The following is a 19,089-nucleotide window of genomic DNA, read 5'->3' as shown; positions in this document are numbered from 1 at the left end:
CCCCCCTCCCCTCCCCCCCGCCCTTCCATGCTCAGGAAAATGCATCAGGGATTGGACATCGTGGCAGAAGCTGCTGCTGCTGCCACCAAGGGAAAAGGAGATAGCAGCAACCAGCACGGGAGCAAAAGGACGGATTCTCCAACAGATTCTCCAGTATCTGCTGTTGGCCAATGTGCACATGTACGAAAGCCAGAGACGGCCGAACTTTACCTCCAGCTCCAGGGGCTGCAGACAGCTGATCAGGGAGAACAGAGAAGGAACATCCTACAGTTTTGGCCGATAGTTTCTAGGACAGCCAGACAGGGGTCAGAGGAGTGACGCTGTCCTGAGGGCACAGCCTGTAGGTGAAGTCACCCCCCTCCCCCATCACTTCAGGAATGACTGTGCCTCTCTGCCAAGAAGGGAAGCCAGGAGGTATCACAAAAAACGTGACAAAATAAGGACAGGACAACAGAGTTCTCAGGTGAGTGCACCAAACAACTCAGGAAATGACTCTCCAGGCCCTAGGCACCCAGCAGAGAAGCGCCAGGCCCACAGCAGGCTGATCAAAATCAGGAGGATGAGGACATAGCACGGGGGCACCAAGGACGAGTGGAAACCGGGACCAAACCTCCAGTACAGCCGCGGAGACAAAAACAGTAACGTGTACACAGACGCAAACCCGGGGACCACACACCACCCTCAAAACGTGCTGGGATACACCTGCCCCCCAGCAGGCTGGCCCGCTGCTCTCCCGGGAGCACCTACTCAACCACTGAAATGGCTGACTGCAGCAAAAGAAAGTCAAGTGTTTTCTTTCACTGGCTGGACAGCACAGGCCTTTGATGAAAGCAGCGAGTGGGCTGGGCCGGGCAAGGCCCGCCCTCCCTGGACTCCTGACAGTGGGATGAGCTGGCGATTAGGCCTATCGGGGATACAGGTCACCAGCTCCAGAGCCAGACACTCTGGGCCCCACGGCCCCAAGTAAGAGTGATTCAAGCACCATCTTGGGGTCTCGGCTTTCAGGACACGATCCCCTGCAAAACCAGTCACAGCGGGCAACGCCCTGCTTAGCTAAGGGCTGCCTGCCTGTGAGCCTGCTCCTCCTCCCGGGACAGTTACCCCTGAGTCCAGGGCTCCTCTCCTAGACCCAGAAACCAAGGACGGTTTGAAATCTGATGCTGGCCATTCAAAATGAACAAGAAATCTACTTGGGGCTTAGCTGAAGGCTGGTGCTCCCTGAGGTCCTGGGGAAAGTACCCCCCAACACATCGGACAGAGGTTACAGGCAGGCCCGAGCCCCACTCCATCCTTCAGAGCCCGGCCACCCCGCGGACACTGCAGGCTGGGACTCTGCAGTGCGGGCGGACGCACCCTCTGCTCAGGGGGCCACCTTTGTGTACTCACCCTCAACTTCCTAAGCTGGGGTCTGGAGGATGCTACTCAGCGCTAGCTACTAAAAACACTGTGTGTTGGGACCAGAAACCTAGGCGGGCAGCCGGACCACCTTTCGCCATTCACATGGGTTCACGGGGCGGGGGGGTGAGATTTGGGGGGTGGGGCCCACAGGGGAAGGAAAGGGCTCACTGTCACCAACTCCAAGAAGAAGGGCTCTTCCAAAAGTGTTTTCCAGAAGGGCTGTCGCGTCTCCTGATTCACCAAAGCCAAGAGGTAACGGCCTGCTTCTGCACCAGCCTCTTGAGCACACACAACTGATATAAGCTCCTCAGATGCAGAGAGGCACAGGGAAGCGGAGAGCCGCTGCAACTGAACTGACTGCAGCCAACCCATCCCCGCTGCCCCTAAAGCACAGCTTTGAAAATGGCCACAGTGTCCGTCTCGGTCCTAAACATTATCCCCAATAAACACTTGCTCCTGGAAAAGCCTGCAAACTGTAATTAAGCTCCCCAGACTATATGTAGGCAAGTGCCACGAAACAGAGCCACAAACTCTTAGCCAGAAGAGCCCCCTGTGCAGACCTCCCGCATAATCCATGACTAGTGAAGATGGACCCGACCCAATCGGGCCTTCTCTGCTAGAGCTCAGGGAACAGCGCTGCTGAATGGAGAGTGGCTCGAGGAACCCAGTGGATTTCTCAACATGAGGAAGTAATTGTTTCATGGACAAAAACAGGCATCACTACTATTTACTAAACACCGCTTTACCTCAAAGATTTGTATGTATTACTTATCCTTAACAAATGAAAAGAGGTAAGTACTATTATCCAAATGTCGTAGATAGGAAACTGAGGGCTCAGAGGGAGTGAGCACCTTGCCCTGGACACACGTGCCTCTAGAATCAGGCTTTGAGACAGGGCCGAGGCCCCCACAGGCCCGTGGCCTCCGCCGCAGCTTCCTCGCTGAAGTGCACACTTGCCCCGTCCACCAGACTTCCTGCCGGGGCCAGGGGCCCATGCGGGAACGGCCCATTCCACTCTGGGCTCACAGGTCAGTCTTGGATGGAGCCTCCCGAATGAACAAGGAAGCCGTCCCTTAAGTGCAGAGGGACCCTTTCCTGATGACGGCAAGAGGCCAGTTCCTAAGCTGCTGTCCGCCCAGGTGCCCTGGTGGAAAGGTGCCTTCAGAGGCTTGAGGGGAGGGTGTGAGAGGTGCTCTGAGAGGCACCGTAAGAATGTCACCTCACCTGAGCAAGCTGCGTAACCATAATTCTATCACCAAGGAAAACAGCGCAGGTAGGGCCTCCCTAGTGCCTTTGTTTCAAACAAAGGAAACGGAGGTAGAGCTCACCTGTAGGGCTTTGAAATGAAAATACCCCAAGTAACAGTGCTCTGAAGTGAACATGAATAAATGGAAAAATGGAGAAACAGACACGAGGAGGGAGCAGCAAATCCAACCCTTCCAGGCGATGCAGGTGAACGACCCACGCCAGGGCAATGCCACCGTCATGGGTCAGGAGGGCCTGAGCCACGTTCCCGGGGAGAGGCAGAGCCGCCCGGGAGGCGGGGACCAACTCGAGGAGCACCCACAGTGAGCCATCCAGAGAAAGCCCACGTTTAGGAAAGTAACAGTGACAGTCATTCCCTTTTTAAAACGGAGCTTCCTCACAGTCAGCCTAAGATGCCTCTGTCCACTTTCCGCTCCACTATGCAAAAGGAGTCATGGCTCCTAAAAATCACAGCTGGGTGGGCGGTGTAGACGCGAGTGTGACGTGGCCTGGGCTGACCTCGCTCACCCCTAAACGTCTGTCTTCTGGGTCAGAGAAACGTCTGAGCCAGAAGGGAGCAAAAGGGCTGCGTCCCGCGGGGGAAACGGCTGCGTGGCACGGTACCTGAGATCCTCTGCTGTTCCTGAGAAAAGTCGATCCCTTCTCCAATAGAGCTCATGATCTTCTCAATCTGAGATGGAAGAGAGAGGAACAAGACAGGCTGTGAGGCTCAAGTCAGACACTGCCAGCTCACCAGCAGCGTGTGCAGGGGCTGGCCTCCAGGACTCTTCCAGATGATGCCAAGGTCCAGCACCAACCTGCAAGGTTTCAGAGCTCATGTTCAGGTCAAGAAAGGCTCTTCTCTGGCCCCAGCCCCCGAAGGTCTAAAGATGTGGTCTGAAGGGAGTGAGTGGGTAACAACTGGGGCTCAGCTACTGGAAACGCCTAAGAGCCTCCCTTCCAAGGCAACTGATATATCACTTCCCCCACCCTCCAGCCTTTCCAGACCCAGTGGAGACTGAGTAGAGGGTGTAAGAGCAGGCCAGGGCAGTCACCCTCCACTTCTCCTACTAGAGTCTAAATTCCATGAGGACGGAGTCTGTGCCAGCTCTGTTCCGGGCTGTACCCCCAGCACCCAGAGCAGGGCCTGGCAATTCGTAAGCACCTAACAGATAATTGCTACTGCATGACCACCAGCTCTGAGTTGTGGGGACATTTTCCAGAGCTCAGACCAGCAGAGCCCCGGAATGAGCAGGTAACCCTGAACAGAGGAGCTTTTGCTCCCTGGAGGCGGGCGGTCCTGCACACAGCTCCGCATTGAGGGGAGAAGAGGGCAGACACGTGTCCTGGACCGCAGCACACAGAGCTGGTCTCTGAGCAGCCAGATGTCTCCAGCATCGCCCCCCATGCGGACCACCTGTCCCAGCCATCTGGCTTTGGTCACCCGGAGCCAGATCCAAGCTCCCTGCTCCGGGAAACCTGGCCAGGGGCAGGACCAGGCCGGGGTAGGTGGAGGAGCCCCTCGCCCCTCGCCCCTCGCCCCCCGCCCCCAGTGTAGTGGTGATAATGAGCTCATTCACTGCTGTTTTTCTAAAGAAAGGAAAAAAGACCTTCTGTACCAGGGCGTGGATGCTTTTTCCTCTAAGTGCAAGTAAGGAGCCTTAGGTCTGACAGTCAGAAAAATAACAACTCTCCAGACAGCCTCCAGCTGGCAGACAAAGGCAGCACATTTGAGCCTGGCTGAACAACACGGGATAAGCACCTCCTCCACCCGGCAGCCAAAGCCCAGGAAGGTCTTCTCCTCCACCATAGAAACGCCTGCTGGCTCAGGCAGGCACGCAGTCCCCTGACTGCCTGTTAACACGCACACGAACTCCAGCCCTGAGCTTTGCGAAAGCAGAGGAAACACTTCTCACCGGGGCAGCAAACCTCATCGACTGGGCAGCCCAGAGGCTGGCATGGGAAGCAGGTCTGCCGCGCCCCTTCAAGAGAAGGCCCCTCCCCTCCAGCCCTCCCCAGAGCACCCCCTTCTCTGGCCCTGCCCCTTTCAAGTGTGTTTGGCTTAAGACTTCACTCTCAGTAGATGCTCAATAAAAAGTTTGCTCCCCACTTCCCCTCTGTTGTCCAGAGCACTCTGATCTAATAAAGTTTTAAAACATATTTTTATTTATTTTTTGACAAGTAATAATTTGCATGATTCAAAATTCAAAAGATTCAAAAGGCCTCTTTCTGACCCCTGTCTCCCAGCTGCCTATAGTTCTTCTCTCTGGAGGCAACCAGCATAACCAGCTTCTCAAGCATCTTAGATCTATCCGCAAGTAAGCAATTATGTGAATGTACTCCACACCACCCCCCAACACTGAGAGCGCTGTTCCAAGTGTGCTGCTCTGCATCTCGGGTTTTCCACTTAATAATACATTTTGGAATTCTTGCCACTGTTCAAAAAGAACACTTTTTTCGTTTTTTAAATGGATGAGGTATATAGTCAGCCAGTGTTTACCAGTCTTCAGAGAGGAGGCACACATGTGGCGTTCCCAATCGTCTCTCTTTCTAAACAATGCTGCAATGAATACTGCTCCAAATACACCTTTGAACCCAAGTACATCTGTAAGTTAAATCCTAGTTATTTCCTGAGAGTTTCTTCCAGACACAGAATCTGGAGTTAGCAGCAGGGACCTCACAGGTCATACAATCCCAACTCCCACACCACTTTAGTACAATCGGACTAAAGACCTCCCAGGGACGGGGCCCTGCCTAACTCTCCCAGTCAGTTCGCCCCGTTTGCAGAAAGCACCAAGTTATGTAATATTTGTCTTTCTACAGATTTAAACTTTCCCCCCTAAAGTCATCTCCTCTTCCCTAGAAAAGGCTTAGGGATATGTGAAGACGGCTCTTACCTTCCAGATAAACTGCTCTCCTACTCCCAGGCCGCAAGGCCCAACCTGGCATTTAATGACTCACCGGTCATTATATTGCAGAAGCCTGAAACCTGAGCAAAGAGCAGGCACTCAATAGAGATCTGCTGAGGTGCTTCCTTTTCCTTTTCCGCATTTACAGGAGAAAAGTAGGCTGCTAAGGTGAGGAGACTTCCTTATATGGGGTGTTGGGTCCTTATCTCTAGAATGGCCCTACCAGCCGGGATCCCTGAGGGGGTGAATGAGGGAGAACCACCACAGTAAACACCAGGAGGGGTGGAATCTGGAGGGTTCTATCTGCCCTTCTACCCACCAGGCCTGGCTCATGGTGAGAGAGGCAGCTGCCTGATGAAAAAAGCACAGTGTCCACTTAATTAACGCCAACAATGAAAAGCTATTTTCCCAAGGCCACACAGTCAGGGTGGGAAAAGCTCAAGTGGAAGGTGACTCCAAGGTGTCTTTTCAAATAAAGTCAGGTCACCTACATTATATATTTCATGATTATCATACAATCAATCACCTAACACCAAAGTCCTGACTGGCCTGTAGAGTCAGCGTCTCCTGGTTGCCCAGTTCATGACATTTCGCCAAAGGACCTTTAACAGTCAGGGAGAGCAGAGCTGGGTACCTCCTGCATGCCCCAGGGGGTGCCCTCAGGGCAACTACATGTGCTGAGGAAAAGTCCAGCCTCCCCAGCTGCTGGGTGCTTCAGTCTGCAAGCAGGTGCACACGGTACTCTCAGGACCACGCCACCCAACCTAGAAAGTGTGTTTTGTTTTCTGTGAACTGCGGTAGCTGAGGCCAGCTGAGAAGATTCTAGTCTAAAGAGGATCTGAGAGTTCACCCAACAACTTGCAGCCCAGGAGCCCTTCCAGCCTTGGTGAGAGCTCAGGTCGAGGAGGGAAGTGGCCGTGACGTCCATGCGGGCAGAGACTGGCACAGCCCTGCCCAGGCCCTCAGCCCGGGCTGTGGAGACTGGAGGAGCCTCATCACCTCATCACCTCCCCCTGCCACAGCCCCGGGGCCCCAGGACCAGCAAAGGGGGAATGTGGTCATTTCCAGACAAAGAGGAGCAGCCATAGAAGACAGATACCGCTCTGATCCTCACACTTTGGGTAGTTTAACTATTGAGGCTTGAGTTAAGAAACAATCTGATTAGGCTCTTTTCCCAGAAACACACTGCACCTCAGGGGAATGTCGGGGGAAAAGGCTGGCAGAAGAGAACGGAACAGTTCAACATTCTCTGTTTTTTTTTATTGCTTAGGGTCCGTGACATTTTTGGAGAGAGGTGGGAAATGGCCACGCTTTAATAGTGCACTTCATGTCAACCCTATAAAGAGCCTATATTTGTGTTTAGTAAAGCCTGAAAGTTATCACCATAATGGACTCATCTATTCAAAAAATGCTTGCAAATATTCCATTTTCAGCAAGTATTCAGGCTTTCCTTTTTTCCTCACCTGGGCTGTATAAAATATGTTCTCTGTATGGCTGAAGACAACCAAAACTACACAGTAGGGATCCTGCTGCCAAGGCCCTCTCCCATCTGCTGGTTCAGAACACAGGACCCTGGTGCCCACAGGCTGGCAACAGGAAGAGACACTCCATATACAGAGAGGTACACTCTCCCATCACCATCACCTGGCTGCCAGGAGCAACTCAGATCACGCCAGGCTTTTCCACGGACACTGGGAGTGAGGGGAGGGAGAAGACAGTGCCCGGGCTTTGCTGGGTCTTCTATGTCCCAGAGGTGAGTTGGGCACAGGCAATCCAAGGAAAACCACAGCCTCGGGACAGCAAGGCTCCCGCCCAGGAAGTAGCCCAGGTGAGAAGCCAGGGCGATGTGCAGGGGCTCCATGTGCAAAAACGTCAGGGGAACAGGAGTCAATCTGGGCATAAGATGAGCCTCACCGAGAGCAGGAAGGCAAAGGGATCGCCCTTCTTCCCCCTTTTGGGGCAAAGGGGAACATGAAGGGACATGAAGTGTTTCTGGAACTGAATTTGGCTCCTAATGTCAGACATGTCCCCCCAACCCCCGCCCATCTGTTGCCCAGGGAGCTGTCAGCTCCCGAGGACCCTCTCACGAGGGACAGCTCCTCAGGGCCCTCCCGTGAGATGGAAAACACATTCCTGCTGGGCCTGTACCACCAGGACTGGGGTCGCCGTCTCTCATTTTTGCTGCCCCGGAGACTGACTCCTTTATTGGCCTGGAGACGCCCCACACTTGCACTGTAACTTCCCCACTAGCTGTTTTATGGTGTGTCCCGGGGACACGAGAGGACCAATAAAGGTGAGGATCCTGGCTCAAGCTGTTTCTTCCAGAGGCCACACGGCGCCTTGCCCAGAGCTGGTACATGAAGGAACCCGGTGACAAGTGAGTTACCATTTGTTAAATGCCCAGGCCAGCCTCGTCGCCTAACATGGTAAGGCACCTGACGCCTCTCGACCTCAGTCTGGATTCTCTAACTCCCCTCCGCATTTCTATCTTTCCCCCACTTCCCTGGGTCGCTGGCACAGGGACTTCACACCCCACGACTACCAGCTGGCCCCTTTCCCCAACAGTGCTGCCCAGCCTAGCTCATTGCCAAGCAGACTTGCCACCCCACTTCTCAGGTGAGGACGCTGCAGCTCTGCCCACAGGTCGATGCCCAGCGCCCACCCCATCCCCCACTGATGGCACTACTCTGACGGGCTGAGGCTGCTCTCTGTGGGAGGAACCAGGGGGCAGACCCCCTCCTCAGGCCAGACGGCCCAGCTCGGACAGCATCCCCCCATTCCCAGGAGCACAGGCGGAGTCCTCGCCACCCCGGAGGCCCAAGCCCCTTCCACCAGGTGACCGACGATGCCAGAGCTGGCTCCTCCGCGGTGCGAGGCTCCCTGATGCCGCTGCCGCCGCCGCCTCCCAGCCCAGAGAGCACATAAGAATTCAACGCCATCTCTTGTCTTCCGCCCTCAACAGCAGACAGGGCTCCTCCGCCCGGAGCGGGCTTTGATTCCCCACATTTGAAAAAGGGTCACCGACCAGAGTCTGAGTTTTTTTTCCCCTCTCCCCCCGGACTGAATCACACCAGACCTTGGAAAGACAAGGATGGATTGAAGTAAATTATTTGTCCTGATTTTCTAACCTTGTCAACTGTGTTTAGGGGAGGGAGACAGGACTGGAGGGGGAGGGGAGCAGCGGTCAGCAGGGGATGAATGCGTATCTGCAAGGGCGGGGGCTGTCCCTCTCCAGGCAGCTCCACAAACAATGAGTCGCTTCTCCACGGAGCACAGCTAGTCTCAGGCTCACGGTGGGGGGCTTTGGACCTTTGCCATATTTATAGGATCCCCATCTGAACCCCTTTTACATGGCCACCTTCCTTCTCAATCTCACTTTTCCTATGAGGCTGAGAGACCACAGGACTGTCCTTCCGTCGGGGACACAGGCTCAGATGGAAGCCTGTGCGTGTCCGACCCCCGTCTAAGTCTCCAACTCCCCTTCCCCTCATTTTCATCCTTTACACATCTCTTGGGTGGCCGATACCCACCTTGCTCCCCAAAGTATCGTGCACCCCACAACTACCAGCTGGCCCTTTCCTTGACCAGTGCTCGTGCCCCAGACCGGCCACTTGGCGGAAAGTAAAGAAGACTTGCCAAGCGACCTTCTCGCGCTAAGACAGCCTCCCCTACAAGTACTCTTAACTAAAAAGCCCCAAGAAACTGCTGAAAGAAGAAAAAAAGGTGGGAGACCTAGATTCCAATTAACTTTATTATTGCTGCCACAGAACTCTGGGTTATGCGCCAAGTACGGGCTTTAATAAGTGGGACAAGACTCTAAAAGATTAATGAGGATTATGTATTTGGGTTCCTGTCCAATTTACGCAATCTACTTTCTATCCAGGAGCAGGCTGGTCTGGGGGAGGAGTGAGGAGGAGGAAGCCGCTCAGAGAGGTGCCGTTCTCTCAGACACGGGGAAACCTGTCTCCTGGTCCTTCTTTGGTTTTTCTTTTACCACCAGCAACCTTCCCTTGTTGGTCCTGCCCTTCTACAGCTTGAATTCCACTGCAGTGCACCGCGCTGTGGGTCTGGCTACGGACTAAAGTGGCCCAAAGCAAACACCCTAGGTGCCCACTCAGGATTGATTTCCTCAGCACTGCGGCCAGGGAGAGAAAGGGGTTCTTCTGTATCCATCGGCTCCTCAGTCTCTGCAGGGGAACACTTGCCGTGTAACATCAGAGGAGACAAATGTGGAATTTTGAGCACCAAATTATATACACTGAAGAAGTAAAAAAAAAAAAAAAAAAATTATATATACTTAATACAAATACACTACCAATATCCATCAGATGCCCTGAGACTTCCTACAGTCTGCCACTCCTAGTTATCGCTGTGAAATAGAAGTTGGATGAAGTCAATAGAATCCCCAAAATTCATTTTAAAGCACTAGGTAAAATCTTTCAGATAAGCCTTACACAAAAGAACACATACTGCGCTGATTCCATTTATATAACATTCTAGAAAAGGCAGCATGAACATCCAATATTAGGAAGAGTAGTTGCTGGTGGGGTAGGGAAGGGTAAAGATTGACTGGGCAGGGACATACATGAGGGAACTTCCTACGGTGATGGTAATATCCTATATCTTGATAGGAATTTGGGTCACACAAATATATGTATTTATCAAAACTCAGGGAAAGGTGGACTCGTGGTTTAAGTCTTTCATTTGCATTAACCTCCCCTCAAATTGATAAACAAATACCAAACTCTAGATAATGACATACATGTTAAAATGTTTAGTGATGACATGTACTGAAGTCTGCAAGTTATTCTGAAATGCATCACAAAATAACATCTATTTTTCAGTGGACCGAGGGTTTAACAGATATGAGATAAAGCAAGAACAGCAAAATCTAATTGCAATCTAGGCTGTAGGTGGTGAATATACAGGCATTCACTCACTGTTCAAAAGTCTCTTTCAAGTTTTTTGTATGTTAGAAGTTTTTCAGAATAAAATACTGGGATAAAGATCTCTCTCAGGATCAAATCTTTTAGAGAATAATAAATTGTAAGACCAACGCTGGCCTGAGTTTCCTCATTTGTAATGAGCTCTGCTCAACATGCTAATGAGCAGAAACATGCCCAACAGGCAGAGGGAACAAAGAGGAAGGAATGTGGGAACGCAGGCTGACGGCACCATCATTCCGAGTCACAAAGCTTCAGGGTGAAGGGCTGTCAGCCCTGCTGCTCTGCAGTGTGGCGTTCGCTCTTCTGGAACTCAGGCTAACCCCAGTCCTGCCGGACTGAAAACTCAATTATCAGTGTTCCCAGGGATGAAGAGGCCCTGGGAAATTGGTTCTTATTAATCAGACTCAAAAGACACTGATCCCTCCTTTGGTGGGCTGCTTTAGCACGATGGATACTTGGCTAGTATGCTCTACTGCCCGAAATCAAGCATATGGGATCAAATCCACCCTCAGAATACTGCATGGGCAAAAAGTGTGGACCATGCCCAGAGCTTGTTCAGTGACCCCCTTCCTACTTCAGGAGGTCATCCTGAAAATTAGGACAGGTGCTCACAGCAAGCGAGGTACCCTTCTCCTTGGCAAGTACTTAGATCAACACTGTTAACACTCCAGCTTTCCAGGGTGGACAGGTTCCAGGGCTAGGTTCCCTCAGGAGAGTGCTATGCCCTCCGCATTACCAGCTGGGGCAGGGGTTTGGGCAGGGGGACTATAAGCCATCCCATTTAATGCTTTAAAATTTTCATATATGTATGTTTCGGTTGCACCGGGTCTTTGTCGTTGCTCACGGGCATTCTCCAGTTGCAGGAAGTGGGGGCGACTCTCTAGCTGCGGTATGCAGGCTTTTCACTGCGTTGGCTTCTCTTGTTTCAGAGCACCAGCCCTAGGCGTGTGGGCTTCAGTAGTTGTAGCGCACAGGCTTAGCTGCCCTGTGGCATGCGGAATCTTTCTGGACCAGGACAGGGGTTGAACCAGGGTCCCCTGTTTTGTAAGGCACAGTCTTTACCCCTGGCCCACCAGGGAAGTCCCCTCCCATTTTAACGATGAGGAAACCAAATATAAGAAAAGTTAAATAACTTTTAGCTTACATAACATGATCACAGAGCTACAAGTATGTGGCCAGTGCCTGATTATCTTTCTAATTCAACTTATTTAGGGCCTAGCTTCTACTCTAGGAAAACTCAAGAGTACAGTTTTAAATACGTGGGACTGAGGACACTGGAAGGAGAAAGAAACCCGAGTTGAAAATCCACTAAAGGGACTTCCCTGGTGGGCCAGTGGTTAAGATTCTGCGCCCTCACTGCAAACGGCATGGGTTCAATCCCTGGTCAGGGAACTAGGAACCCCTATGCTGCCCAGTGAAGCCAAAAAAAAAAAAAAAAAAAAAATCCACTTATTTAGTTGTGGAATCTTGGATAAGTCATTTAACATTTCTTTCAATTTCTCTTTCTATAAAATGTGAACAAAAAAATTCGTCATCATTCTGGCAATCACTGTTACAGGCAAATTACTTAACTTTTTATCCTTACCCTTGTGGCTCAGCTGGCAAAGAATCTGCCTGCAAGGCGGGAGACCTGGGTTCGATCTCTGGGTTGGGAAGATCCCCTAGAGAAGGGAACGACTACCCACTCCAGTATTCTGGCCTGGAGAATTCTGCGGACTATTCACAGTCCATGGGGTCACAAAGAGTCAGACACGACTGAGAGACTTTCACTGTCTTTCACTTTCTCACTCTTAAGCCTCAGTTTCCTCAAAGGCAAAATGGAGACCTCAACATGAGGCTGCTATCAAGATCTTAGACAGCACATGAGGAATCCTGGTGAAGTGTCTGGTTCCCAAACAAAGCTGCAGTGCGGAGTTAATTCACTGTGACATGAGTTTGAGCAAGCTCTGCGCTGCCTGAAAGACGTGGGCTTCGCTGGATAACATCATCCTGGGAGGAAAGACAAGGTCCTCCCGGCTGCAAGCACAGGTGGCGAGGCCTGCTCCTTCTCCAGAGGCAGTGTCTGTCTGCCCCGGTTCCGGGCAGACTTGGGGCCTGCCATGTCCTGGGGCCCCGGCAGGAGGTACTATAGTGCCTTCTTAAATTAAGTCCTTGGAAAAATAGGGTTGAGCCTAAGAGCCATTTAGTTTTCGCTCTGTAACCCACTTGAGCAGATGTCAGCCTCCCTCGTGCAGAGAAGAACATCTGCAGTCCTTGTGAAACCACAGAGGTTGGTGCAGAGTCCACGCAGGCTCTCACCCGCTTCAGCTTACAGAGCTTAGACGGTGTTTCCGCGCGTGAGTCACAGTCATCTGGTTCCAAAGGAAACAGAATTCCACCTAAAAACAAGTTAATCAAAACCCAGATTCCTTTGTTTAAAAAAAAAAAAAAAAAAAAAGGACTGATCAGCGGGAAAGAGGTTCTTCCTTCTGGCAGAAACTGTTTGGAACATGCTATGTGAACAATAGCTCACATCCTGGACGCTCAGCTGGAGGCTGCTTCTCCATTCAGGACAAAATGTTTCATGTGAGGGAGGTGACGCCTTTCTACCAGGCAAGAGACGGAGGACCAGGGACAATACTCAGCAGAGGACAGCGAGGAGAGGGAGAAGACGGAGGAGTGCTAGAGGCACCAACCCCTCACCTCAGAGAAATACGGGGGAAACAGGTGGATGTGGGGAAACCACACGGTCCCCTGTGATGAGGTGACACCTACTCTGCAAGTCTGTTAATGATTTTGCTTAACTATGGTTTTTCCAGTAGTCATGTATGGATGTGAGAGCTGGACCATAAAGAAGGCTGAAGAATTAATACTTTCAAACTGTGGTGCTGGACAAGACTCTTGAGAGTCCCTTGGACTGCAAGGAGATCAAACCAGTCAATTCTAAAGGAAATCAACGTTGAATACACACTGGAAGGACTGATACTGAAGCTGAAGCTCCAATAATGTGGCCACCTGACACAAAGAGCCGACTCACTGGATAAGACCCTGATGCTGGGAAAGATTGAGGGCAGGAGGAGAAGGGGGCAACGGAGGATGAGATGGTTGGATAACATCACCAACAAAATGGACATGAATTTGAGCAAACTCTGGGAGATCGTGAAGGACAGAGGAGACTGGTTTGCTGCAGTCCGTGGGGTCGCCAAGAGTCAGACACGACTTAGCAACTGAACACACACACAACTGAGCAACCAATTAGTGACTCATTAATCGACCAAAGCTGCCCACACCCACAGGGGCAGGAGTCTCTCAAGCACATCCCGAGTCTTCTGCTTCTACTTGCTGAGGGTTCTGCCCACTAAGAACCAGTTGGGATCATTTCCAAAGATGTTTAAAATGGTTATATGTGTGGATGGAAATAGGCAATTAAATTAAATGCTACAGAAATGATGAAAGAAGTGCAAAAAGCTGTTTCAGTGGTGACCACGTAGATGCTTCCAAGAGACTAATTTTTTTAAATGTGTTCTTGAATTGTGTTGTTAGAGAAATAAACTGTAAAAATCTCTACAAGGATTCTGTACTCAGAGTGCTTCACAAGTGGCTAAATGCCTGCCGCACTTTTGAGAAACTCAGTGTAAAATCTGAATCAATCCTCTATTGTAGATGTGATCCACGTAATAAAGAGGACAGAGAATTCCAAATTAGCAGATCCACAAAGAAAGAAAAAGCCCCAGCTTCACAAAGACTAGCCTATGTGTTGGGGTTAAATTACAACGTTTGTATTCTTTTTAAGATGACTTCCTCCTTTAACAGAGTTCTATGATTAACCAAACAACCCTCGTCCTGACTGGCCACACAGACAGCCTCCTGGGTGGAGCTGGCAGCAGTGTCTGATAGATTCTAGCCTCTGCTATCAATACCCTGAGCTCTGCATGTAGGAATTCTCAGACCACCATCATTATCAAGCAAGCCTAGACTCCCACACAGAACCGTTCTCTGGCTGTTTCCTCCAAAAGGGCGTCTCTGCAGAGGGCTAGGAAACAGTCCCAGGTGACTGGAGCATACTTCCAGCCCTTCCTTTTTCCGCACTGAGGTTCCTGTTTGAGCAGCGCCTTACCCACGGCCAGGGCCAGGGCCACGCAGCCTGGGCTGTATGAGTGCATCTGGTTACAGAGCAAAGTCCTGGGCGCTTACACACTACCAACTCAGGGGCCACCTCACGCAAGTCAAACTGCCAGCTTCTCCTCATGGCATCGGGCTTGTGATGAATGGGAACTGCCCTAGGCCCACCCGGCTCTCCCGCACTCTAACTGAAACCGGTCCCCTTACGTCCACCTGCTCCCCTTCCCTTCCCCCGGCAGACCACGGGACGTGGAGGCAGAGCAACTAGAGTCCTCTAAGTCTCAGAGACATGTTCTAAAGTTCAAGGGCATCCAAGGTCATCCAAAGCAAAAAACCTGAACTAGGAACTAGTCTGTGCCCTGCCCCAACCCCAATCCCAAAAGGCAGTGCAAAAAAAACCCAGGAAAATATCCTTATATCTCCTAAATATAATCAGGTAAGATAAGACACATGGAAATCCTCCATGGGAGTGATAGGTACATGGAGGGTAACTATCGTGCGGGTGGGAAGCAGCGCTCAGCCATCAGCACTCAGACAGTATATTTTATAACACTGTAATTTCAACACTAATAATAAATGACCCATCCACAATCTCCCCACCTGGTTCAGGAAACAGAATACAGCCAATACGACACAGCCCTCCCCGGGCCCGGGCTGCCCTTCCCTGCCCCTGAGGCCATGGGCCTCCTGCAGTAAACCGGCCATCCTCCTGCTTTCCCTTATTGTTGGCCATCCGTGTCTGTGCTCCTGAGGAACGTGGGGTCCTGTCCCCCTTTCCTGACCCTGTGCACAGGGGCACAACTCGCTGTCCCCAAAGGAACACCTCAGGTCTGGGGCCAGAGCGCAGGGACAGGGCCCCCTCTGGCTGGTAAGGAAATGGGAGGCCGTGGAAAGGCCCAGCATCTGAGGACACGCCAACACGCCCCGCCTCTCATCAGGCTGGCGGGATGCGGTCACCTGCCTTCTGGGACTCCTGAGAAAACCCACTCCCTACGTGGGCAGCAGCATGAAAGGACTGCAGATTAAATGCCACGTTCAAGTACACAACCACACCGGCCAACCAGAAAGAACACAGCCTTTCCCAAGCAGTCTCAGTGGGGAACCGCCCGCCCTGGGAAAGCCCTGGGGACCTGTACCCTTGGGCCTGTTGGCAAGGGAGTCTGGTGCGTTGCGATGACAGAGTACTGGACTTTCTCAGGAAGAACATGAAAGGCTGCACTTGGGAGAGGACAGGCAGAAAGGACAGTCCTGCTGCCTTCTCCACCCTGTGAGGCACTGGGAGACCCCTGGGCCTCCCCACCTGCAAAGACAATCTCTCGCCTTGGCTCGCACCAAGATTCCAGAGCAAACACAACCCACCAGTCCCCACTGTTCTGCAAGTATTTATCAAGGCCAAGACTGTTCCCCAGGGGCTGTGGTGTGCGTCTAGGAGGGAGGGCCTTTGGAAAAGGAGTGGGAGTTACAGCCTCAAGACAACACCACAAGGGAGAGGTTGCCAGAGGAGCCAAAGAAAGATCGAGTGTATTCCTGCTAGTGTGAGACCCAGGGCAGCCATTACTTTACTTTAAAATAGTTCTCTACCATCTCTACTGTTAGCTCTTTCTGCCAGTCTCTGTTTCCCATTCTCGTCTTGTCTGATAAGCAATAACAATTTAAAAGTGGGCTGCGTGCTTGTTTCAGAGGCAGCAAAACTGGGGAGACAACTTCCAACTTTGTCCCTTCGCAGAGTTCTGGAATAAGAGGAAAGAGGGGGGAGATGGCGGGGAAGCATTCTGAGCAGGTGTGCTGGCCCAAGGGGTCCTCAGAGAGAAGAAAGGATGGGGGTAGGCTTGCTGACGCCCCCAAGGGTCCTGGACCAAAGGTCAGGGGTCCCAAACTGGGCTTCCCAGCTCCACGGTTAACGAGTTACAGAACCTTGTCTAAGATTCTACCTCTTATAGAATCCAATGCGCGAGTGACAGATGAACTCAGAGAGAGAGTGCAAGTTCAGACTGAAGGAGTTTAGTACTCACGGCAACCGAGATAACAAGATTTGTTTTTCTCAAGTATCTTTGAGCTCAGGCCCTGTGTCTGTGCGTGTGTGGTTGTACACATATATCAGAATCTCAAATATGCTCTTACACTGTTGAAAATAAACAGGATGGCTTTAGTCAAAACTGTGAAGTATGAAACCTCTAACTTCCCTTTTTCTTTTTATACTTTGCTTCCAGAAGTGAGAATAAGTAAGTTCAGCTGGTTGAGGGATTAACAAACTCAGCCTTTGGGCCCTCACCACTGTGTTGGTGGCAACAGAGGCCAGGAAAGCGGGACCGAGTGAGGTGGGAAGCCACAGACTCGGCCAGCGGGGACCTCAGAGAGGATCCAGATGAACCCGTTTTGCAGGTAAGGAAACTGAGGCTCAGAGTTGTCCGTTGACTTCACCAAGGCCATGAGAGAGGCCACACAAGGCTGACCCTTGCTTCTGCCTCTCTGCTGAGACACCCCCACTGACCTGGCAGTTGAGCAGGTGGCAGAATATGGAGTAGCCTTTGGTGAATACACTTAAGCCTTCAGAGGACTGAATCCTGAAAGAAAAAGACCCGATGCAAAAATAAGCTTCTCTCCATCCCGGGACACTTGCCTCTTTTTGGAAAAGGGCTTCTGTGCAGAGCACCATGTTGTCTTCCTTCAAAAGGGAGACACGGGGCAGTGGTCCTTAAACTCAGCAACTGTGTGGGCCATTTTCCCCTAAACTGGGATATGGGAATATTACAAGGTTGCCTTTTCATCATGACACATAAGGACTTCAAAAACGAGCAAGATGGAAGTACAAGGGAGATCTTTGTGATGACAGAACAATTCTGCATCTTGACTATGGTGATAGCTATATGAACCTACACATAAAAAAACACTGCATAGAATCACAAGCCCCTCCGACCCCAAACTGGCGAAATGAGAACAGGGTCTGTGGACTGTATCAAAGTCAGTTTCCTGACTCCGATATTGTGCAAGAGTTACGCAATGCATTATACTACTGGCAGAGACTGGGTGACGAGTCCCAAATAAAGGACCTCTCTGTACTATTTCTGCAACTCCCTGTGAGCCTATAATTATTTGAAAACAAAAAACATGAATAAAGGAAAAAAATCTTAGCATGAAAATTTCCTTGTTTTACAAAAGGACACGTGAAGTACAAAGGATGAACATATATAAAATAAAGGCAGTTGGCAAAAAACTACCATCAGCACCACCATGACACTCCTCACTGTCCCTAACTTTCTCCTTTTATCATGGACCAGTCAAAATTGTGCTGAGGACTATCTTATTAAGAATGCAAGATTCCAGTCCTCCATCCTCACCAGCCTAGTGAGCAAACTCACTGTGCCAAGAGACCCACTTGAAGGGAGGCCTGGCAATCCCAGCCTGTTCAGCTTCAGACAGTCCTCTGCAGCCGTGAGAGACCGTTCACACAGAAGTGGGACAGGATGGGATGTGGTCCGAGGCTGAATGGAAAGGGCGCCAGGGGGCAGGGGGAGTTTCTGGCAACAAACTCAAGTTTCTCTTCTGCCTTCTACTCTTCTGAGCAGCACCCAGAACCTTCTGCCTTCCCTCTTCTCCACCAGAGCAGAGAGACTCACCGTCTGCCATTTACAATCCCGGGATTTCATCATTTGCTCCACCCGCCCCTCACTGGCTCAGACTCTGAGATCCAGGGTCTGTTCTCACAGCACACGCTCCTTTCCTCCTGCCGCCACCCTTGGCAGCTGCTTTCAGAGCCCTGAGGACTTGCCTGCCACATTCCAGGCAGCCCCCGACCCCAGGATCGGGCCGCTCCGAGCACCACAGTGGGGTCCCCACAGACTTCCAGGCTGGGGGAGGGGTGTAGCCTAGAGAGCTGGGAAACCTCAGCCCCGGGCTACTGACAGGGCGGTATCAGCATCTCTCAGGCCTGCGCCCGACAACCGGACAATTTCCAACTATAGACACCTGCAGGTCTCTGCCGCTTCTTTCCGGCCCCCGGGGCCCTTGGGCCTGGACCCTGGCTGGAAGTCAGTAACCTCCCCCTGCTCCTGCTCGGGAAGCAGCACGCACTCAGACCGAGGGGCTCCTTCCACCCGGGCTCCCTGGCAGGTCTGAGCCCAGGCAACAAACCCCTTCGCAGTTCCCTCTCTTTCTCACACTCTTGCTCCCCAAGGCGTGCTTCCTAGGATCCCCTCCCAGATAAATTATTTGCATCTAGATACTGCTTTGAGGGAAATCTACCTAAGATAGATGGTCACAGGGAAGGCCAACAGTGGAGAGATGAGAGCCGAATTCCCGCCATGAATGAGCGTATCTCTGCGGGTGTCTGAAGGATGTAATAGGCGTAAGGAGGGAAATTGCCAACAGCGTGGCCACTATCAGATATGAGAAAGCTAATAAGGGGGGGAAAAACGATAAAAACTTGATTTGCCTGGGTAATACTCATTACAGCCATTTATATAAACTGCTTTTCATTTGCCTAATTACCA

At 51.5% G+C, this 19,089-nt stretch overlaps 1 protein-coding gene across 8 annotated transcripts in view; it reads right to left on the bottom strand.

The window, feature by feature from the left end:
• The window catches only part of ANKS1A (ankyrin repeat and sterile alpha motif domain containing 1A), a 166,563-nt gene that overhangs the window by 25,057 nt on the left and 122,417 nt on the right, over positions 1-19,089 (bottom strand). For all 8 annotated transcript variants that reach the window (XM_061146496.1, XM_061146498.1, XM_061146495.1 and 5 more), the window contains one exon: positions 3,268-3,334. In XM_061146496.1, the coding sequence (XP_061002479.1) occupies positions 3,268-3,334 (67 nt within the window). The remainder of the gene's footprint in view (positions 1-3,267; positions 3,335-19,089) is intronic.

This window comes from Dama dama, chromosome 7 (genome assembly GCF_033118175.1).
Source record: "Dama dama isolate Ldn47 chromosome 7, ASM3311817v1, whole genome shotgun sequence".
Lineage (NCBI taxonomy): Eukaryota > Metazoa > Chordata > Mammalia > Artiodactyla > Cervidae > Dama > Dama dama.
This window is presented reverse-complemented; position numbering and strand designations above follow the sequence as displayed.